The following is a 23719-nucleotide window of genomic DNA, read 5'->3' on the forward strand; positions in this document are numbered from 1 at the left end:
TTAGCTCAGTGGTAGAGCGCTTGCCTAGCAAGCGCAAGGCCCTGGGTTCGGTCCCCAGCTCCGAAAAAAAGAAAAAAGAGAAAAAAAATTAAACAATGGCATGTAATGGTGAAAGAAATGTTTTAATTATTCGCTTTCCGTGCATTTCTAATTTAATGTTTTTCAAAGAAGGGAAAGTTGATGTCAGTAACATGGACACCGTCTTGGACAATATGGAGATTAGACTCACAGACGACGAGCTTAAAGACCTAATAGAAACCCTGCCAGTTGATGGTGAGCCTGTTATAGAACTGCTGTGTCTCCTGTTGTGTCTTCACTAAGCTATATAAGGATTATTAAAGTTTTCTTTTCTCAAAAAAGACGTTGGAGGAAGACAAAAAAAATAGAAATCCTATTATTTTATTAAAACCCCAAATTACCCATCCCTTCTGTAATAGATTAAGATACACCAGGGGTAACACCATGATTACTATCTAACCTCCAAAAACGGCCAAGGAACAGAGCTAGACATTCAGAGAGTAAAACACAAGATTCAAAAGAAAGCATGAACTCAATAAACACTATCCCTCAACCAGCCCCTTTCCCTGTCACTCAGGAACTTTCAGGTCCATGTCTCTATTCCAGTCTATGCTGAACCTTGGGATTACACAACTGTATGCTGACCAGACCTAACCCTTAAACAATCCTTTTGAAACCCAATCTCAACATTACCACATTGAAATTGATCCCCTTGCTGCCAAGCTTACTCTCTGGTATCTTCCTGATGGCTGCTTGCCACATATTTACCCAAACGTAACTATACTCTCCTCCTCTTGGCCATTCTTCCCCTTGCTCCCGAGGTTGCCTTAAACACTTATGCATATTTCCTCAGTTTACCCCTAAGTTCTGTCCTACTAGCACGGGCCACATTTCAAGCCTGTCACTTCCAGTTGGTGGTCTCAGAATAGCAACACAACTCTTCTCTCCACGTTGTCTTTTTGCGTATCTGTTTCAACTTATTATTTTAATTTTATTTTATGCGTGTGGGTTCATTTGTCTGCACGTATGTCAGTGCACTATGTGAGTGTCTGGTGCCTGCAGAGGCCACACGAGGATGTTAGGTTTCTTGGAATTGGAGTTGTTGAAAGTTTTCGAGCTGTTATGTGAGTGCTGGGAATAGAGCTTGAGTTCTCTGGAAGAGCAGCCCAGGATTTTAACTGCAGAACCATCTCTCCAGCCTCATTTTTAAAGACTTATTTAAATTTTAAAATATGGGTATGTGTCTGTGTGTGAGCACATACGTATGAACGTATCGGCCATAGACAGAGTCCAGAAGAAAGCGTCAGGTACTTCGGATCTGCCCATCCTGAACCTGGATGTTCTTCAAGAGCTGTAAGTGTTCTTCACCCCTGAGCTCTCCGTTCACCACCACTGCTGCTTCCTCTCTGTGGCCCTCACCTCCCCCTCCCATATTGTCTACCAGACTGCTGGAATGATCTATCTAAAGTTCAGAACTGATTCAAACCGTAAGTACATTGTTTTCAGGGCCCTGGGAAGACCGATCAGAGAAGGTGCTTTCGAGTGACAATCCAGACTTCACAGCATCTTTGTTATCAGGGTCACGGACATCCTCTCACAGTCTTAATTATACACATATGTGAGATTTTACACATTCAATTTTACACCTGTCTGCCTATCCTCTAAGTTAGCAAAAATTCCAGTCTGTGTTACTTTTCTCGTGGCATTTATTTCTCAGTGCATGGTCATGCAAGAGCAAAGCCTTTTGAAACTTCAAAATTAGTTTTCTGGGCTGAAGATGTGAGTGAACAGTTAAGCTCATGCAATGATTCTGCTCAGGACCAGAGTTCATTTCCCAGCACCCCATGGGGTAGCTCACAACTGTCTGGGACTCTGGCTCTTAGAGATCCATTGCCCTCTTCTGGCTTCCATGGGCACCTGAACATGTGTGTGTTTATGCCCCATGCTGACACACATGCATAATTAAAATACATATTTTAAAATGTCCTTTTTTCTATCTTTGGCATGTTCCACTCAGAAATTTAACAAAAGAAATAACACTTAAAACATCGTGTTAGAGCTAAGAATTATGGGTACCGATCTCCTTCCCAAGTCCCACATCTTGTTGTTCTTCCTCTTCAGTGTCAGAAACCTTGTTTCAGTTGGGTTCATGGTTGTCTAGGATAAGTACTACATTTCCTATCTCCACTGAAGCTACCTGTGGTAAGATGATGTGTTCTGCCTAATGAAAGTCAGAAGTGTTATTTTCTAGAAACATCCTTAACCAGGGAGGCCTCATCTTGTTTTTTCCCTTCTCCTCAAATGTTGGATAGAGGGGCCATCTTGGATTTGAAACAGAAGTCCACATAAGAATGAGTAGAAGACAGGAGGAAATGTATTTACTGAACAAAACCAAGGGAGCCATTTTCTTAGACTCTGCCCGGCGTGCTGGGTGGTGACAATTCATAGCTAGAATCTATTTTAGTTATTACTGACACAGACTGAGGAGCGGCCACTGAAAGGGCAGGTCTTACCTTCAGGTTAGGCCTACTTTACAAGATTCCTTTCTTTGCTTACTAGGAGCCACTGGTGCAGGAGCCCCACCCCAGTGTGCTTCAAAGCCTGTGAGTCCAGCAAGCTCCCACTCACCACACAAGCCCACCAGTCTATACATACAGCAACAAACACCCAAGGTCAGAGGTGTCCCCCATGTGCTTCAGGAAATGGGGAAGGCAAAGTACTGAATTCTATATGGAGAGAGAGCCCTGAAGAAGGCCAGCACTCTACCTGGGGGTCTCAGTGCTTTTAGATTCTGTCTGGCAACAAACCACAGTGCAGGGGGAGGAGATTGTAGAGACGAAGAGGTATTACAGAACCAGAGTTACATCTCAGAGCTGCCCAGGACTACACTGTAGGTGATCATCCAGGAGACATTACTGTAAGGAAGAAATCATCTGGTGATAGCTTCAGAGATCTCAAGTCTGTGACAGTCTCCAGAACCTGTGGTGCCCTTGGCTCCAGTCATCACACCTTCCAAGCTCTACCATGCCTAAACTCATGACTCTCCCTCTGACCCTCCATCCTCCCTTTGTGGCTACCTCTCACCTACACACTGAGACTGGAGGTGTCTGTGACTTGAGATTGATTCTTGGTTCCTGATCCAAAGAGTATCTGAGTCTCAAACAATACCTCCCCCAACACGATGGCAGCTGGCTATAGGTTTCTGAGATGTGGCGAGGGACAAATATATTTCTTTTCCAGTGTTATCACACAAGTAGTGACACAACCCCACCAAATCCCCCACCACCTGGGACCTAGCACTTTGCAGAACTATAGGCTTCTCCCATAGTTAGAACCACCAGTCCATTTAGCTTCTAGGATGCTCACCTGCCCTTGTGTCTGTTCCCCCTCCTCACTACCTCTCCCAGAGGAACTGGAATTGGTGTTATAAACTTGCTCTGACGCTTTTCAGCTTTTCCCACTTAGCTCCCTTGTTAAGTCTTGATTCACAGATGTCTCCCTCTCTGCTTGGGATGTAGGATGTTCTTTGTTATGCGACCCTTCTTAACCACACAGGGAATTCATAATAGCTTCCTAGGGAGGAAAGTCTGTCAGTCCTGGCATCAGTCCAACTTTAGTTGTTGGTGGTGGCGGTTGTTTGTTGTGGGTATGTTCTTTCTCTTTCCCTCAAACCCCAACAATGCAACATGTCTGGATCTTTTACGTGCCTGTTTTCCAAAGCTCCTTTTTCTTTTAGTTTTCAGTTTATCTTACTTTCCATTTTATTGGCTTCAAGTTCACTGTCTTTTTCTTCCTGCTTACTCTCTGTTTAATTAGTTACCAATCTCCACTAAATATTTCTCTCTCCATTCATCTGGGATTACACTTCCTTCCAGGAGCAGAGATTCAATCACTCAAAGCCTTTGCTAATTATTTTTGTTATAATTGCTTATTTGAGACAGGTTCTCTCTAGATAACCAAGGAGAGTATCATTCATATTTATGGTTCTCCTGTAACTGGATGTCAGAAATAATGACATTCTAAAACTGGTCCTGTGGCTCTCAATCTGACCATCAAACTATTGAAACAATAAATTCCCCCAAAGATGAATTTCCCCCCAGGAATCTCATGCTGGGAGAAGGACCAGGCATCAGTCAGAAGGGGAACTTGTCTCCCTCAGAGATTTTCTCATGGTTCTAACGACTTGTCTGACCACCACCTTACAGAGTGAGACTGAAGCCCAGACAAGGTTGGGTCAGTGATTCTCGGGATCGCGCCTTTACTGGGGCTACCTCGACATCGCATGTCTTTAATGTTCTACTTTAGTCTCTCTCTTCAGCACCCTAAAGAAGGTCGTGAGGGTCCTGGATCTCTTTGTCCCTCTTCCCAATGTGGTTACATCGAATACATCCGCTTTTCTGCTTCCCTCTCCTAATTCAGTTCTTTAGATTGGTTTGTTAAGAAGAGGTGGCTGACCCTACTTGGGGTAGGGACTGCGACTCCAAATTCATTAGCACTCTTGCTTCGGCCTCCCAACTTCTCAGATTACGGGTGTATGTCACTGCATCTGGTTCTCTGATAAATCTGACATCTCAGCAGCAGAAGAAACAATCCACTATGGTCACCACCTCATCCATCTTGTTCAGTGTTGTTCTGTGGGACAACCGAAACATAGGTCTGATATCTGAATGATCTATCTTTTTCTGTATAAATAAAGGGGATCTATTAGGGATGGTTAATTTCTTGTGAGCCACTCTATAGCACTGTAGCAAAGCTCTCAGTGATCCTTGTGACTCCACAAAGTACCACACAGCTTCTTAGGGACTGTCTGACTGACAAACCACTATTTGATGGCAAAATAAACAAAAGCAATGGAAAATGAGACTGACATTTTACCTTTGACAAGGTAAATGTGGTTGATTCAAAAAGAGAGCAGTCACATTTGATTAGTCGTTTAAGATTACCATAGTGACTGAAACTTTTCTAAAAATTAATACTGGGAATATTTGAAAAATTAGCAAAGATGGGGAGGATCCCTGCAGGCATCCTAGCTATGCAGCAAAATGATATGCAAAGAGGTGAAAAAGAAAACTTGACTCTCCCAACTTAGCCAGGCTGGCTCAAACTTCAGGAGTCTGATGACAGACAGTTTATTGCCAACATATTTAAACACACTACAATTTAGAAAATAGTTTCTTGGTACAAAACCATCCCAAGTACTCAAGGAGGCAAAACTACATCTAAACTCAACTCAGAGTACATGTGATTTCTTCCAACGAGATGGATTCTAGAGATAAGCTACCTGTGCTAGCTTAAGGGACTAGGGAAAGATCTGGAGTGAACGCAGTCATACAGATAGCATAGAGGTCACTTGGGCTGTTAGCCATCTCTGATCTTTACTCTTAAATTTTTAAAAGTAAATGACCATTGTTAACTTAATAGATTTTGTTTGTATAAATTTCATACATTATTCCAAACTTCATATAAGTAAAATACATAAAGAGCCATTTGACAAATTTAAGTTCAGATATGACATAATGGTATTTCTCTGGAGCCTCCAGAGCCCCATGTCATGCCTGGGCATGCTTTGTAGATAGATACATAGAAGAGGCATCCTTACAGTGTACTCGGTGCACAGGTTCCTACTACCTGACAACAGATATCTAAGACACAGGCAGCCATAGTTTCAAATATCAAGGTGATGTCCATTGTCTTAGTCAGGGTTTGTATTCCTCCACAAAACATCATGACCAAGTTGAGGAGAAAGGTTTTATTCAGCTTACACTTCCACATTGCTGTTCATCACCAATGGAAGTCAGGACAGGAACTCACACAAGGCAGGAACCTGGAGGCAGGAGCTGATGCAGAGGCCATGGAGGGTGCTGCTTACTGGCTTGCTTCCCCTGGCTTGCTCAGCTTGTTTTCTTATAGAATCCAGGACCACCAGTCCAGGAATGGCCCCACCCACAATGGGTGGGTCCTCCCACCCTTGATTACTAATTGAGGAAATGCTTTACAGCTGGATCTCATGGAGGCATTTCCTCAAGGGAGGCTCCTTTCTCTGTGAATATTCCAGCTTGTGTCAAGTTGACACACAAAACCAGACATTACATTCATTCACTACTAATTATGTACTAGAAGCTTGGAATACTGCATAAAATGTCTTTATACTATATAAGATGATTTCCTTAATAGAAGACAGATGCTGTTAAGTATCTCCCCTGCCAGAATCTGACCATTTACCAGACCAAAGGCAAGCATAAAGCTAAAACAACAAACAAAATCTATTAAATCAACAATGATCATTGACCTTTAAATTTTTTTAAAGTAGGGCTTTTTAACTAAGAATTTGGGATTTTTGAAATTCAGGACAATTTTAATTATGAGTTTAAAAAGACTTTCCTACAGGGTAGCAGGATATTTGGAAGTACCTGAGAAATAACCACAAAAAAATCCTGAAGTATAAAAGTTTATATCCAGCTGCTACTGTAAATGAAACAAGACTGTGAACAACATCAAAGTATGATGCTTCCACAGAGCAAAAACTTGCTGGAAAGCTTTAGTTTTTACTGCATTCTGCAGACAGTCAGATTCAAAAGTTGTATCAAGGGGCTGGAGAGATGGCTCAGTGGTTAAGAGCACAGACTGCTCTTCCAGAGGTCCTGAGTTCAATTCCCAGCAACCACATGGTGGCTCACAACCATCTGTAATGGGATCCGACCTCTACCGGTGTGTCTGAAGAGCAACAGTGTACTCACATACATGAAATAAATAAAGCTGTATCAAAAAATAAATATAGATGAAAACATTAAAACAATCTAATTCTTATTCACTGCAGTTTCAGTTACCTCTTTTTGCCCTCCAAGGAGCTTTGAGGGCACATAATTAATTATGCTTGCATTTCTTGGCCAGTGTATTAACCAGGAAAAAAAAATCCTGAAAAGCTTTCTTGATTCCACTTTACTCCTATTTCCTTGCTAAGTGCATTCCAAGCCCATTCCTGTTTTTAACATTTTTGTTATGTTGTACAAATAACCATATTTAAAAAATAAAGGTTTAGTAGTTACAAATATAAAAGAATCTATGTGGTCTGGGTTTTCAATGCCTAGAAAGGCCTGGAGTGAGGAAAAAAATCTCCATTTATTGATGTAAAAGACAAAATAATATTTCTCATTTTGCTAATACTGTAAACATATCACTGGCATGGATTTGTAATTCCACAAGGCAACCATCCATTAAGTATATCTAATCTTAAACTTTGTTTTTAGTTATTTTCCTTAGGTTTAACCTTGCCAGCATTTATAGGAGGCCAAAGCTTGTCCTTGTGAATGAATTACATTTGTACTTAGCATGACTGTAAGCATAGTTCTGAGCACATTGAAGAGTTTGATCACTTATACTGTGACTGACCATGAACTCGTATGGCTTAATTATCTTTAAAGATAATTTGCAACAAATTAGTGACTTCGGTAAGATTGGGATTTTATAGTTTTTATCCCTGTTAAGTTTGAGCCTTAAATTTTGTATTGAAAATTCTTTAGGATCAAAATACAACTTCAGACCATAATAAGTACAATCACAAAGACAAAAAGCCTAGATATATATCTTTAAGTCAGTATTTTCTATCATAAATGGAGCTTAAGAATTTATAGATTATTTTCACTTGTTAAAAATAAGAAAAATAGATTCTTTTTTCCAAACACTCTATCTTGATTACAGTTTCTTCTCTCTCTCCTCCTCCAGACACTCCCCACCTCCTTTCCCATCCAAAGCCACTCCATTTCTATCCCTCATTAGGAAAAACAAACAAACAAACAAACAATCTTCTAGGAGATAACAAAACAATACAAAAATAAAATGAAATAAGATAAAACAATAACCGTCATTTCAAGGCTGGACAAGGCAACCCACCAGAAAGAGAAGAGCCCCAAGAGCAGGCACAAGAATCAGACCCACTCATTCATACACTCAGAGTCCCATAAAAATTCTAAGCTGAAAGCTATACATACGTACACAGAGGCTCTAGTTCAGGCCCATGCAGGCTGGGTGCCTGCTCCTGATTCAGTCTTTATGCGTTCATAGAAGCTTGGCTCAATTGATTCAGAGAGCCTTGTTCTCCTGATATCCTCCATCCTCTCTGGTTCTTACCTTCCTTCTGCCCCGTCTCCCAAGGGGTTTCTCTGAACTCTGAGGGGAAGGATTCGATGGAGATAGCCTATTTGACCTGTGTTTTCCAAGGTCTGTTTCTGTATATACTATTTAGTGTCTGTATTTGTTACCATCTACTGCAAGAGGAAGCTTCGGTGATGATGGCTGAATAAGGCACTGTTCTATGACTCAGCAGAATATTATTAGGAATCATTTTATTACTTTTTCTCAGAGCAGTAGTATTTGCTTTTACCCTATCCAGTCTCTGGTTCTTGGTCACCCAGTGCTGGACATGGGTTCCGTCAAGAGTCAAGTCACACATTGGTTGGTTACTCCCACAAGTCTTAGACCACCATCACCTTAGCATATCTTGAAGGCAGGACATATAGTAGGTCAAAGATTTTATGGCTGGGTTGGTGTCTTAGGGTGCCCTGACTATGGCACCTCTTACAAAGTAAAGCATTTCCTAAACAAAGAATTCTCAACTGAGGAATACTGAATGGCTGAGAAGCACCTGAAGAAATGTTCAACATCCAAAAAAAATAAATAAATAAAAATAAATAAATAAAGCTTTTCATTGGGGCTGGATTCAGAGCTTAACTCCATTATCACCATAGCAGGAAGCATGGACGCACTCAGGTAGACATTGTGCTGGAAAAATAGCTGAGAGTTCTACCTCTGGATCGTCAAGTAGCAGGAAGAGGTGTTAACACTAGGCCTGGCTTGAGCATCTAAAACATCAAAGCCCACCCTCCAGTGACACATTTTCTCCAACAAGGTCACACGTACTTTAACAAGGCCACACCTAATAGTGCCACTCCTCATGGGCCTATGGGGTCCATTTTCACTCAAACCACCATAGTTGGTGTCTATGTTTCTCCTTTGATAGAATACCTACCTGCCCCAAAGGCAATGGAATGTAAGGGTGAAGCCTCCTTGTAGACTCTAGCTCTACTTTTCCATATTCAGTGAGTTGAGTTGTGTGGGTGTTGTCCTCAGCAATGCTCTCCCCACCACATCCCTCAGAATCAGGTTGTGGACGGCAACCCATTGTCTTGGCAAACAGCCTGGTTTGTTTGGGGGATTTCAGTGAAACCTCCTTGGCCAACCAACCACATGAGCTCAGTCATAAATTTGTAGCCCTACTATTGTCGCACAGAAGCACACACAGATGAACAAGCAGATGACTGTGTCTCTGTCCCAGTATGTATTTATGGACATTACAACCTAGTAGTTTTTATGAGACATGGATGTTTTTTTTGGGGGTTACAATAATTAAAAATAAAAGGCAATTCTGACATAAGTGATTAAAAATCAAAAGGTTTTGGACTGAACAAGCTCTGAATCAGGATAAAGAATACTGTTTACTGTTAGAGAATCCCTCACATCTAAGATTTGTATACTGATGTGTGATGTAGGCCACAACTGCAGAATGCAGACTTTAGCGTATAGGGACTTCAAGCTTTATTTTTCCTGAATCTGCTCATTTTAAAAATATTTTAATTGAACGAGTGAATGTAATATAGTATGATAGTACATATGCAATATTTCCATATCATTATTACCTTGTGTTTAGATCCATCTATTTCTTTCCTAGTAATTAATAAAATATATTCTAGGTGGTTGTGAGCTACAGGCTCCCTGCTGTTCTTTAGGACAATAGAATTTACTTTTGTCTATACGTGAACACCTACTATCTAATCTCCAACTATCCTTTTGCCCCCTATGCATCAGAACCTCTAGTAATCAATGTTCTTAAATTCTTACTGGCTTTTCCAAAACAGAAACAAAAACAACCTACGTTTGAAGATCGGAGTAGGCTGTGGAACTTTTCTTTCTCCTTCTGAGTAATTCCATTTAGCACAATGTCTTTGATCTGGGTCCATCCGTTTGGTGAACTGATGAAATATTCTTTTTGTGGTTGAACAACACTCCATTGTGCTCAAGCATTCTACTTTTTTAATCTTACAGCTAACGGCAAAGCTGAACTTACTGAGATGATGGACGCAGTGAAAACTCTCACAGGTGATAAATTAATATAAATGAAGAGTATACATTATATTTCATTTTTATTACCACTTTATCTTTTGTTTGGTAACCTTTCAATCTGATTTATCTAGTGTTCTAGAACTGTGCTTCTATGGTCTTTGGCTTTGTAATAAATTTTAGTTTTGTGTCTTGGTACAAAATTATTCGATATTCATAGATGACATAAAATATTCATATATAGAAGAGGAAAAGGCAAAATCTGGATTAAATCACTGAATGATAAGAGTAAAATATGATATAAATGTAGGCGATTTTATTATTTAAAGATGCTCAGAAACACGACCTGACATGATAACATGCTTATGCAGATAGTAAAGTCCCGATTCACTAGGAAATTATATGAGCCTCTTTTTCTTGTGTTGATAGCTCACAACAGGTTTTAACTGGTGTGGCTTACTTTTATTAATATGAAATGAGGCACTTCATTAGCATTAGACAAAATTATCTGTTTACAAATCCAGTTGTGTGTGTGTGAGTGTGAGTATGTGTGTGTGTGTGAGTGTGTGAGTGTGTGTGTGTGTGTAACACTGTCCTTATCAATCAGTAAATTAATCTGGAATAGGTTGAGATGTGATGGATGTTCTAAGTGTTTTTAGAAGTAGGTGTTGTTTAAATTATTTCATTTTGTGTTTTTGAAGGGGAAGAGACTGACACCAAAGATGTTCAAAATGTTCTGGAAGAAATGGGAATCAACCTCACGGAAAAAGAATTGTTGAAGTTGCTAAAAAAATTGCCAGTTAATGGTGAGAATTTCAATTAGCATTAGTTCTTTAAAAGAACATAGTGCTGTAGAGATTTTAGGCCAGCCATGGCTATACACTTAGATCCTGTCGAAACCAAGAAAAGGGGGGAGGGAGAACTTAGGGGCATGTGTGAGTGGGGAGGGAGAACCTGGGGCTGTGTGTGAGAGAGAGCAGGGGTAGGAGGAGGTGGAGCTGTTCAGTTGCTCTTTAAGAGTATATGGCTGGCCAGAGATCCTCTTCCTCAGTGCCTATTGTCTCCCCCCACCCCCTGTGGGTTGTGGGGAACAAACTCTCTAGTCCCTGTTGGTGGCAATCTTTAAAATTACCTTTATTTGATTGCGGAAGAAAGAACACATATCTTGAGATCCTTTGCACAGACCTGTGTTGCAAGCATGAATTCCCATTAAACTAAACATTAAATCATGATAAAGAAACACATTTGGACAAGTATAATAGAGATGAAATAGATGAATCACAAGGGTGTGAAGAAGAAAGCGAGCAAGGTAGCCAGAACTAACAGCAACTGTTGCTCATGGAGGGTTGGGGTTGGGGGAAGAGTGTCCTAAAAAACTCTTGGCTTCTTGATTGGATCACTTTGGATTGACCTCACATATGCACATAATCAAATAAGTCTTTTACAAATTATAGCTTTCGTATGTTCCCTGACATGACCTGGCATGTTCATTTCTTACAGAAGACGGAAAGGTCTATAAAAATAGGTTGATGGACAGCCTGAAGTCTCTTAAAGGTGAGTGAGAGCCGTGATGATGTGCAGAGAGACCTGAACTCTCTGCTTCTTCATTTGTATGTCGTGGATGCTGTGGTTACTGCACTCAGACATCTCTTGTGGGCTGTTTGCCATTTGCTCTCTTTGCTTTCTCTCTGTCTTAGAAAGATGCCGCAAATTCTGGTAAGTGTGGCACTCAGGGCAAAGGCAAACGAAGGAGACTTCATTTGGGATGTTAAAGAGGGGGATAATAAAGATTGGTTTATATAGGGCACTTGGCCATTAATAGAAACAATCTGAAGCTTCAGAAAACAAAAGGTAAATTTACAAAAACAAAAGAAAAAAATCACAAAACCCATCACCTCCATCAGTGCACATGACCTAACCCTTTCGCAGTGCATGCTGGGTAGATGGTGCTTGGGGCCAGTTTTGCATGGGATGGTCTCTACTACTAAGTCCACTAGGATTCTCTTTGTCATTGTTACTATTTGTTGAGCTGTGGGTCTGTGTTATCTTGGCAAGATAACAGTGCATAAAATGTGATAACTTTGAGACATTTGGTTCTTTCAATTTTGCTCATATGTCTGTGTCTTTCACAAGGAGGGACTATTAGTGCCACAAAAGTAGATTCTCTTCTGGGAAGCATGGGTGTGAAACTCGAAGAAAAGGAATTTAAAGACCTGATTGAGAATCTGCAGATGGATGGTAAGCCTGTAACCTCACTGAGCTTCTTGGGAGCAGAGGGGTTTCCCTATACACACCATCAGCCTTCCAGTCGTCAGTCCACCCTCCTATGGCATGCTCTTCCTATGCAGTTAAAGAGGAGGAAATCTGTAAGACTGCAAGCTATGTGTATATTGTACATGGGTGTTTTGCTTGTGTGTGTGTTGTGTCTTTGCACCGCATGTGTGCCGGGCCTACCCCGGATGCTTCATAGAGGACTAATGAGAGTATAGGGAGGGGACAGAGAACAGTTAGAAGATGCTCCAGTAATCCAGAGGATGAACAGGGAAACCAGGGTAGAGCCAGGCACTGGGACAGGAAAGCCACAGTCTGAAGACAGCCAGTTGTAATAATCTAAGGATTGGATATCAGTCTGGTTCTCTACACAGCATCTGAAGTTATCCTGTTAACATACAAATCACAACATGAAACACCTGTACTCAAAATCCCTTTCAAAGCTTCCTTGTTTCTCCCAGGGTTAAAGTCAGAGTTCTTACTATGACCCAGAAGGCATTATATGATTTGTTTAGTGTTCCCATAGCCCTGGGCTAGAATAGTTTCACCCATTCTAAAGACATTTTCCTTAGACACATGAGCCAGCATGCTGCCTTTGCAAGCCTTTCACTCACTCTGAAGTGCCCATCTCTCGGACATTCACCTATCCCACTCCCTCATGTTTAGGTCTTTTCAAATGTCACCTCCATGAGACCTCTCGTACCCTCTCTTCAAACTTCAATCGCAGCACTTGGCATCATCCTCTGCCATTTCTCAGATTTACCACCACCTGATATCTTAGTGAAGCTTTCCTTCCAAGGACTGCTCTGTGCTTATTACTTAAGAAACCATGCTAAACACAGAGGAAGTTCCCAATAGCCAGTGCACTTCATTGAATTTAGTTGGTCTCCACAGTGTGCAGTTGACTGCTAAGTAATGCAGTTAGGTACAGTATTCTAAAAATGTTTATGTAAGCATTTACTATTAAATAGCAAATCGAACTGTAACAAAAATGTTAATAATTATTTGTAGATTAGACAATCTCCTCAAATCAGTTGACCAACCAGCATGTGATGGGATCCAGTTGTAGGTTTTACTTCCTCTGTATATTAGAGAGAAAGGTATATTCTACAATTTCCAAGAAAATTAATTCCAAGGGAAGACTTGAAATTCAACTTTGTGTGTGTGTTTGTGTGTGTGTATGTTGTCTGTGTGTGTGTGTGTGTGTGTGTGTGTCTACAGTAACTCAAAAGAGGAAATGCAGAGTTAACTGTTATAAAAATTTTAACATGTAAGACAATGTGTCTCTTTCAACCTTGAAAGAAATGTTAAGTAAAACAGTAAAGATCATTCTAGAACAAGTCTTAGAAGGTGCTTTCCTTTGTATCTTGTATCAAAATTTTAATCTGTGTTAATGATTTGTTTCTGAATTATCTTGAAGCTGATGGGAATGTTGCTCTTAAAACGATAATGGATGGAGTAAAAACCTTTTCTGGTGAGTAAACACTCGTCATGTAGCCGCCCTTGAGCTGTACATGGTTTCCTACTTACATTGTCTAGCTTCCTGGTCGGTGACTTTAAAGGTGTGTAGGGTTTTATTACTATTGAGAGTGTAGTCACTGCAGTTGGACAGTACACGACTCAGGTTTTTAAAATAGACCAAAAGGTTGTGTGTTCATAGCATGTTGCCTCCCCTTGTAATTCGTTTCCTTAAAAAAACAAAACAAAACAAAACAAACCACTAATTGCTGTATTGTTTATTTGCAGTTTGAGGTGTAGGCAGAGCAAATATATAAAACCATCACCCTTGTTACTACAACCACTTATGCTTAGTCACATCAACCAGATCAAAGCCTGGAGAGGTCATGAATGTTTAAATCGCTCATCTATGGTGCTCTGGTCACTAGACAATTAGGCAGCTCCGATTCAGTATGCCTTGACCTCAGACTTAAAGAGAACATCAATAAGTTCAACTGTTTTAATGTTTTCTCCATAAAGATTCATCCTTTCTTTCTTCTCTACTTCTGCTTCCTCTCCCCATTTACTTCCTGCTCCCCCTTCTCATTCTTTCTCCTCTTTTCCATTTCCAGAAATAGGGGATAATTTCATTCTTCCCTTGCTTGGTCTCAAATTGTAGGTGACTTGTGAGATTGGCATGAGAATTGCATTATTTGAAATCATTAAGTGAGTCCCTAAATTCTCAACTAATTCTCTTTCTTCCTTCCCTTCCTTCCTTCCTTCTTTCTTTTTTAAGGAAACAAGATTGATGCAAACGATCTTCAGAATTATCTCAGAGGCCTGGGGATCGAGCTAACAGAGGCAGAATGTTCAGAGCTCAAGGAAACCCTGCCTACTGATGGTGAGCCATGCTGTTGCCTCTTTAGCCTCACAAAGGGCTATTTATAAGCACATATAAGAACTTTCTATAACATTAATAATTTTATGACACTAATAATTCTAGAACTCCATCGTCTTCGTTAGGGTTTTACTGCTGTGAACAGGCATCTTAACCAAGGAAACTGTTATAAAGACAGCATTTAATTGGGGCTGGCTTACAGGTTCAAAGGTTCAGTCCATTATTATCAAGAGGGGAGCATGGCAGCATCCAGGTAGGCATGGTACAGGAGAAGCTGAGAGTTCTGCATCTTTATCTGAAGGTGGCTAGGAGAAGACTGTCTTCCAGGTAGCTAGGACAAGGGTCTTAAAGCCCACACTCACAGTGATATACTTCCTCCAAGGCCACACCTACTCCACACCACCACATAGTGCCACTCCCTGGGCCAAGCGTATTCAAACCACCACATCCATTAACTCTAATTCGATTCTAGGTTATATAGAAGACATGCAATTATTAATTAAATTTCACCTCTTAAATCATGAAAACCTTCAAAGGCAAGTGATTACTATAACTTAATATTTATCCAAGCTTAGGTCTGATCAGAAAAAGAAAGGGAAATAGAGAGTGGAAAGTTAGTACAAGGACTAGGAAGAAGTAAGAGGAAGCAATGGTGTAGTGAAGTGGTGAAGAGTCACAAGTCTGAGTGCACAGACCCAAACCCTGGTTCCTCTACCTGTCGCTGTGTTATCTTGGACAAGTTACTTAACTGTTCCACATCCTGAGTTCCACATCTTTAAAATAGGAGTAAGAACTGAATGAAATGAAGGACCTTGAAAAGTGATCGGTGTGGAGTTAAACACTGGTGGATGCTAATGGCTATTAATGACTGAGTGACTGTGGTTGGATGCTGTGTGGTGGCCATGGTGACGGTGGTAAAGGCAGTCATAGTGCTAAAGCTTGGAAGCAGTCCTAACACAAAATAATAGCTCAGGGGACAAAGCTCCCAGAGATCTGTCACTTTCCCAGGAATTTGACATTCCAACTTTCATTTCAGAGTAAATGTAAAAGCAGTTTTTAGAGTGTCCTAAGACATGTCCTAATCTACATGATCTTCATCTAAGGTGAATTTACTTTTTCCTCATAGCTGCCGGAAAGGTCTATCAGAATAAAGTGCTGGATTCTATAAAGTCACATGAAGGTAATGGCTCAAATATTAAATTTCCATGTCTGTATTTGTATTTTAAATATTAGACACTTACTAATTGCCCATGCTTCCTGACAAATTGGTTTCATTAGCAAATAGTCTTACTTGTATCCCTGCGTAGAGCCTCGAGTTTTTACAAACTTTTACTTCCCACCTCACATTTTAGGTAATAACATCTATTAAATAAGATGCAGGGGTAGTTGGATCTTGAATGCACTAAAACTGTCTAACTGTCTCATTTCCTTCTTTCTAAGGAGGGATGGTTAATGTCAATGACCTGGACAAAGTTCTTAGCAACATGGGACTTGAGCTCACAGAAAAAGAACAGAAAATTCTAAGAGATAGCCTCATAGTTAAAGGTGAGCACTAAATATGCAACATCCCGATATTTTTTAAAGTTCAAAGGATTATTTAAAGTTTAAAGTATCTGTTATGGGTACCAGATTTAGATGTTCCTGGAAACTATGAAAATTCCACAGAGCCAGGAAAGAATTAATTATATTTCATTATGTTGAGCTCTGTCCCCTCTATCCCTTGCATATTCAGGGTTTTTTTTTTCTTTTCATAAAGGATGTCAGGTTTTCTCAAAGGCCTTTTCTGGTGCTTTTGAGTGACTCTGGGATCCATGTCCTCATACTCAGCTATGTGGTAAATTCCATTTATTGGTTTGCATATGTTGAACTGTGTCTTTATCTCTGGAATGAAGGCAGCCTGATCATGGCGAATGATCCTTCTGTGTGTTCTCAGATGAGGTTTCTAAGTGTTTTACTGAATATGTTTCTGTTTGTGGTCAACAGGGAGATTGCTCTGTTGTTCTGTCTTTATCTGGTTTTGGTATTGGCACAGTACTGGCTTTTTAACAAGTATTACAAAGCATTCTTTCCATTTCTAACTTTATGGTGCTGGCTAAAGATTTTCCAATTTTATTGATCTTTCCAAAGAACCAACTTCTATTTTCTCAACTCCATTGTTTTATATTTATCCCATTGCTCCCCATCTAAGCCTTGGCCTCAGGTTGACACAGTTTACCTCATGGACTTGCTTAGGAAGGGCTGAGTCTGAGGTGTTTGGTCATGTGACAGAGAATCACCAAGTTAGGTTCTGTTTCTTATGACTGATTTGTAGACACCAGCAGTGTCTCACACATATCCCCAAAGCCAATTATTATATAAACTGTTACTAGTGTCATATATTCAATAAACAAATTATCAAATATTTTAAAACACTTTCCTCTTTTATATAAACTTTTTTAAAAGATTTATTTATTTATTATATGTATGTGCGTATGCTACCGCTCTCTTCAGATGCACCAAGAGAAGGCATCCATGATGTCTTGCTGGGAATTGAACTCAGGACCTCTGGAAGAGCAGTCAGTTCTCTGCTCCACCTCAGTGCTCCGTTGAGTCATCTCTCCAGCCCAAATTACCAAATATTTTAATAAGGATCTATATGGAGAACAGTAAGATGTCTTAGTAGTTGTCTCCAATAAATAGAAATAAGTATCCAGAAAGCCAAGGTAATAGAACATATAAGAGGGGAGTATTTTGACCAAAAGATGAAAATTTCCCTTTTGTGATGATCACTGATAGAACATTATGGCTAATGCAAGTCAAATTTTACACTCTTTCTAAGGAAAAATGTGAAAGGCCATATAAGATAGGAGACTGATGGTCTTATTTTGCTGGAAGATTTGCCCAATTCTATTAATTATAAACTATATATGACTTGAAAAATACAACAAAAAGATTAGATTTTGGCTCGAGTTATAAATAGGCATGTTGTATACATAAAGAGATCTAATTGATTACGTCTTTTCTCATAGCTGATGGGAAGATTAGTCTCAGTAAGCTTCTAGACACAGTAAAAGCCGCTAGAGGTGAGTGATAAAGTACTCAGGATGAACCTGAGGACATAAATAATCCTACTAAATTACGTTTATGATCCACATATCATGGTTATCACCTTTATTCAGGTATTTTCCCTTTCACTTATGAGTGCTATATCTCTAATTTCCTAGAATTGGAATACAGACTAGCTATATTTCAGTTATTATTTTGTGTAAAAGTATTTATGTGTCCGAATGTTTTGCCTACATGTATGTGTGTAGACCACATGAGTGTCTGGAACCCCTGGAGGCCTAAAAATGGTATCAGATCTCATGGAACTAGAGTTATAGATAGTTGTGAGCCACTGTGGTAAATGCCAGGAATCAAGCCTAGTCCTCTGCAAGAGCAGCAAGTCCTCTAACCACTGAGCCATCTCTCTAGCCAGCCTCTCTATGCAAAATTTTAATCGCCTCTTTTTAACAGGACTTTTTTTTTCTTCTTAATTATTTCTCCACAACATATTTGACTACTGAGATTAAATGACGTATGATTAATCAATTAAGCAAAGCTTCGGTTAAGGATACAGATGTTACAAAAAGGCTAACAAATTTTACTAATTTATGAATCCAGACCACCAAGAATATTCTGGTCTATAGTGATGCTTTACTCCACACATTAGCATGTATAACACTTTCCCCGTGATTACAAGAAGATGCTGTTTACCTCTGTTTATATTGAAGATTTGCTCTTGGTACAGCACTTGAGAACAATGCTGAGAATGTTTAAGTAATTTTAAAGTTCTTAGATTTTTTTATTCTTATTGTTTACAGGAGAGGTTATTGACATGGACGATTTAGCAGATGTTGTGGAAGACATGGGGATAGAACTTACAGACAAGGAATTCCTAAGGCTGGTGGAAAATTTACAAGCTGATGGTAAGTGTTTAAAATAGACACAGCTGTGATTTTCGGCAGGGGACAGTTTTTATGCTGAGCAGACATTGGCAGCATCTAGAGGCAGGCTTTCTGTGGTGCATCTGGCAGGGGCAGATGTGGGGGGTACCACTGGTAACTAGTGGGCTGACGCCATGGGTTAATAACACCCTTAGAGTAATAAACAAGTTTCAGTGGATAAGACAGCCCTGCTGCATATAAGAACCATCCAGCCTAAAGTAGCTACGGTTCTGCTAGTAAACCCCCTCAGTGTAACCTTCTGGGAAGCCAGGGTTTGTGTGCTTCTGTACAGACACTCTGTCCTACTCAGCTGTGAGGAGAGCATCTCAGCCACATCAGGCATTTCTGCTGTGGTGTACTCATTCATCTCTGTTCCAGAAACATGAGACGGGCCGACCGTGATCTAAAATCCCCGAAACCATGAATCGAAATAAATCTTTCCTCCATTAAGTTGATTCTCTCAGGTTAATCTCACAGCAGCAAAAAGTCTGCCACACACATGCCAGACAGAAAAAGATGCTCAAATTTTTCAAAATCCTATGTCATAAAATGTTTCTATGCGTTGATTTACATAGAAAGAAAACAAGGACTTGGTTTAGAGACATACTTCTGAGATGGTTTTTTTTAATACTGTCATAATAATTGATTTCTCCTTGGCCTGAATTGTTTCTTCTTACAGCTAATAGGAAGACTTATCAGAAGAGATTGATGAAGGGTTTAATGACCCTTAAAGGTAAGAGAACTGTGGTGTAAAAGCAAACATACAAGAAGACCTCATGGTTTGCTTACTTTCTTTCCTGGACATTCAGACACGAACGACCCTTCTGGTAGGCTCAGTCTTTATCCTTGTCATTAAAATCTTCTGTAGAGCCCCCGTAAGCTGCCATCTTTACTGAGGTAAACCACTCACAGCACAGTTTACCATTTTAAGTGCACGCACCACTAACATTAGGTGCTGCACTCACGGTGCTGTACAGCCGTGCCCACTCCTCACCTTCAGAGCCTTTTGTCATAGTGAACAGAAACTCTGTACCTGTTAGGGATTCACTAGTATTTTCTCCTTCCCCCAGCTCCTGACCACCTCTGTTCCACTTTCTATGAACTTATCTCTTCTAGGAACCTAGAAGTGCCAATAAAGTCAATTGCATTCAATTTTATATTTTTAATTTTAAGTTGCAGAGGAAATTTCCCCATTCCTCTGGAAATTCTCAAAAGTTTATCAGACTCCCAAATGAAATCTAAATGTTCACAACTTTTAAAATGTAATTGACAGCACGTTCCATCGAACTGAAAGTTCAATTAACAACAATCATTTTATTACCTAAATAGCAAAGAACGGGGTCATCTATTTTTTGACCCATTTTAAAGTTACTATCTTTTACATTTAGCTGTATCTCTTTTTAAGAAGGGAAAATCAAGCCTGATAAAGTGGACATGTTTCTGAAGAACACAGAGATGGACCTCTCAGATTCAGAACTTAAGGATCTGAAACAAAACCTGCCTGTTTCTGGTAAGCACCCACCATTTTGCATCAGAATGGCAAAGCTGTTTAAAATGCAGACTCCAGAGCCAGGCTGACTGATTTGAATCCGGCTCTTCTTTTGAATGCTCATATCATCTTGATGTCCTTTCTGTGCCCCACTTTCTTCATCTATATAAAAGCATATTGAGAATACCTAATTAATAAAGCTTTGTGAGGACCAAATTCTATCAGTTCTATCATCGCTGTCAGTATTATCATAATCTAACCTTCTGCGATTAAGTACGCAGAACTTCAAAATGCTATGGACATCAAGCAACTTAAAAAGTTAAGTATTATAATTAAAACGTTGAGTATGATAGCATACGCTCACTTTTAATTCCAGCACTGGAGAGGTGGAGATAGACTGCCTTGTACCTTGGGCTCCCTGGACGGCCAGCCTAGTCTAACCTTTAGACATTGTCTTAAAAATCAAGGATGATAGCATCTGAGGAAGCACAACTGTGGTTATCCTTTGACCTACATGCAGACAGACACACACACACACACACACACACACACACACACACACATGCACGCACACAGCTAAAGTAAGAATAAATCCTTCCTCTTAGCATTTACAGCAAGAGAATGAGTTCTTTCACTGTGAATTCTATATCTGGCTGAGGAGTCACTACAAAGGGCCAAGATGAGGAGGCAAAAGGAAAAAGGAAGCAAGTGGGACAGTGCAAAGGAAGTGTATTGGGGTGCAAGCAATTTAAAGATAAAATGGTGGAAAAGCAGAGACCAGCTTGTAGGGATAAGGATCAAACCTCTCCGAATGGCTTCACATTGGCAGAGGCTATTTCCTCTAGTCAATATAAAACAGAGAAAAAGTTTCAAAGAAGTAACAGTAGTATACCACCTATTTGGTTCCTTGTCATCGACCGAGATACAAGTGAGACTGATCAGCATGTTGTAGTGAGACCCTCTTTTCCAAGATCTGGAAAAACACTGATTCATATACATTCATTCATTCACTCATTCATTCATTCACTCATTCATTCATACATATGTTCATACATACATACATGCATTCATTCATACATGCACACATACATTCATACATACATGCATACATACATACGTACATATATACATTATTTTTACCAGTTTTAAAGAGGCATTACAAAACATTACAGAAAATTAAAAAATCCCTAAATTAAATTTTCAATCATACTGGTTGTTTCATTTCTATTTATTTTGATCTCTTAAGAATTTCATACATGAGCAATAGTGTATAGACATAATTTATATTTTAAATTATGTCTTTTACTACCATGTAAATGGTAGGCTGACAGTCATTAAAAACAGACCTCTAAATATCTGGTATAGAAAAGCTGTGCCACTAATATGTGACATTAATCACGTCTGTGTGTAATTGAAGCATTGGTAAAGTCCGTACAGTTTAATTATAACATTGCATGGATTGTGATATGAGCCAACTGTATGTGAATGGAGATTTTCTTAGTGTGTTGCCATGTAGCGTAAACTTGTGTTAAAATGTTGTTCCTGTGGTCAGGCTAACTAACAGATGCTCACCTCAGAGTGAAGAGCTGAAGAGAAACACTCCAGAGCGTTCTTTTGTGGCTAAAACTTCCAAAAGCTGCGTTGTCAATAAAGCTTCACTGTGGGATTAAAACCCTTTCCGTCTCACACTAAGGAAGAGTGCTGTGATGACTATTATAAATCGTGCTTGTTTCTGATCTTTATTCTCATTATTCGTGTATCTTGCAGCTACTGGGAAAATCGATATAAGAGCTATGATAAAAGAAGCAAATGCTTTCAGAGGTCAGTGATGAGTTCTTGCCAGACTAAAGCCTTCTTCAGACCATTATAATAATTTGTACTGTTCTGTTGTTTTTCCACGCTGCTCTGAAATTAGATTCAGTAGAAGAAAAGTCTTAGATTGCATAAATTTGACAAAATGTGGCCAAAACAGTACAAATAAAACACCTATAGGACTTTGTCTTAGTAAGGAATCCTGTGTTGTGTAGAATCTTAGTTCCTAATCTCTCTGTGAAATACGCAGGCTCAGGAAAGGGCACTCTGAGTTTTTATAAGATTCAGTTAACACAGTTGACAACTGAAACCTTAATGAAAGCGTAAAATGCATTCTTGGAGGATTATTTATACTAGCCACCGTATGTGCTGATTTCACAGTAATAAAGCCCAATTTAGCTTTTCTAGACTCTAAAGAGAGCCCGTGTAAATGCTTAAGGAACACGCAAACACCCCAGAGTTCCTCCCACCCAGGGCAGGGTGGAAGAACTGTGTTCTGCTTCTGTTACTCAGCCTAAACTTGGAGACAACTAATGTGCCCACCTCCCACTGTGTCTGATCTTTTAGGGGGGAAGGTTGCTGTGAGTAATGTGAGAAATCTGCTAAGGAAGTTGGGGGTCGAGTTTACCGGTCCGGAGTACATAAACCTGCTGAGAATGCTGCCCGTGGACGGTAAGACTTGAAAAGCCACCAGAGTTTCCGGACCGTAATTGAACAAGCCTGGGAGGGAAATGCAAATTTCAGTGCCTAGAAGGTCTAGACCATCTAAAGAATATATTATAAAATAAACGACTTGTGGAAATGATGAGACAAGAGACTAAGGCAGCAGCCGACAGTGAAAAATTAGAGGCGTGGCAGCTCCGTCCATCGTTTTGAACAGTGGCAGCAAAGGAGCGATTGACAAGATCAAGTCCATCTATTATCTGGGTGTGTCCGATACGACGGATGCAAGTTAGGGTGGCTCGCAAAACACGCGGCCAAAGGAAGAGAGTTGGGAGAACTCTTCACGCTATATTTGCCCTTTCTATAATTCTAAAATGGTACCTAAATCGAAGGTTAGAATAAAGACATACTGGCAGCGCTGTAGAGGTTTGGTTCCAGGGCCGCGGAACTCTTCTCCGAACCTGTCGTGATGAGATAAATGATTTCACTATCATCAAGGTACAGTCCACGTGATTGCCCAAAGCCTCTTGAGTTGTTGTATGTAAACAACGGAAAACAGGAAGTGAACTGTTTCAGTTCGCTATTTTTGTCTCCCACCAATTTTATAGTTTACATCCAGGGTAGCATGCTTCCCTTGCTCGCATGAGGTCATGGTTCAATTCCCAGCCCTGCCAAAAAAAAAAAAAGAAAAAGAAAAAGAAAAAGAAAAAGCCTTTTCCCCTCTGGAATATTAACCAATTTATATATAGTGTTTGGATCTGGAAAGTGTTTTCATGCAATTTGTAAAATACACTGTCTATCCATAGCCATCTTCACTCTCTTTCCCATCAGACATCACTCTGTTTGTCTTCTTCCTGACCCTGTAGCTTGTTAATATTGTGGCTTACATTTTATTTCACTCCTGAGGATTCTTAAACCTGCTGTCTTGAGTCTTCTGCTTACCGACTTCCATTTCTGTCTTAACGTCTGTTGTTCCTTTCCTTTTGGGTTTCGGACTCTTTAAATGCCCTGTTCCCTAGGATGGGTGGTGAGGTCTGTTTTCATTCTTTGCTG

General features: G+C 39.9%; 1 protein-coding gene across 10 annotated transcripts in view; it reads left to right on the forward strand.

Moving 5' to 3' along the window:
- Positions 1 to 23719, forward strand: part of Efcab3 (EF-hand calcium binding domain 3) — a 492651-nt gene that overhangs the window by 276791 nt on the left and 192141 nt on the right. For all 10 annotated transcript variants that reach the window (XM_039086129.2, XM_039086123.2, XM_039086125.2 and 7 more), the window contains 15 exons: positions 169 to 273; positions 10117 to 10170; positions 10833 to 10937; positions 11632 to 11685; positions 12265 to 12369; positions 13823 to 13876; positions 14636 to 14740; positions 15864 to 15917; positions 16178 to 16282; positions 17746 to 17799; positions 18580 to 18684; positions 19382 to 19435; positions 20108 to 20212; positions 21959 to 22012; positions 22571 to 22675. In XM_039086129.2, the coding sequence (XP_038942057.1) occupies positions 169 to 273; positions 10117 to 10170; positions 10833 to 10937; positions 11632 to 11685; positions 12265 to 12369; positions 13823 to 13876; positions 14636 to 14740; positions 15864 to 15917; positions 16178 to 16282; positions 17746 to 17799; positions 18580 to 18684; positions 19382 to 19435; positions 20108 to 20212; positions 21959 to 22012; positions 22571 to 22675 (1218 nt within the window). The remainder of the gene's footprint in view (positions 1 to 168; positions 274 to 10116; positions 10171 to 10832; positions 10938 to 11631; positions 11686 to 12264; positions 12370 to 13822; positions 13877 to 14635; positions 14741 to 15863; positions 15918 to 16177; positions 16283 to 17745; positions 17800 to 18579; positions 18685 to 19381; positions 19436 to 20107; positions 20213 to 21958; positions 22013 to 22570; positions 22676 to 23719) is intronic.

This window comes from Rattus norvegicus, chromosome 10, assembly GCF_036323735.1.
Source record: "Rattus norvegicus strain BN/NHsdMcwi chromosome 10, GRCr8, whole genome shotgun sequence".
Classification (NCBI taxonomy): domain Eukaryota; kingdom Metazoa; phylum Chordata; class Mammalia; order Rodentia; family Muridae; genus Rattus; species Rattus norvegicus.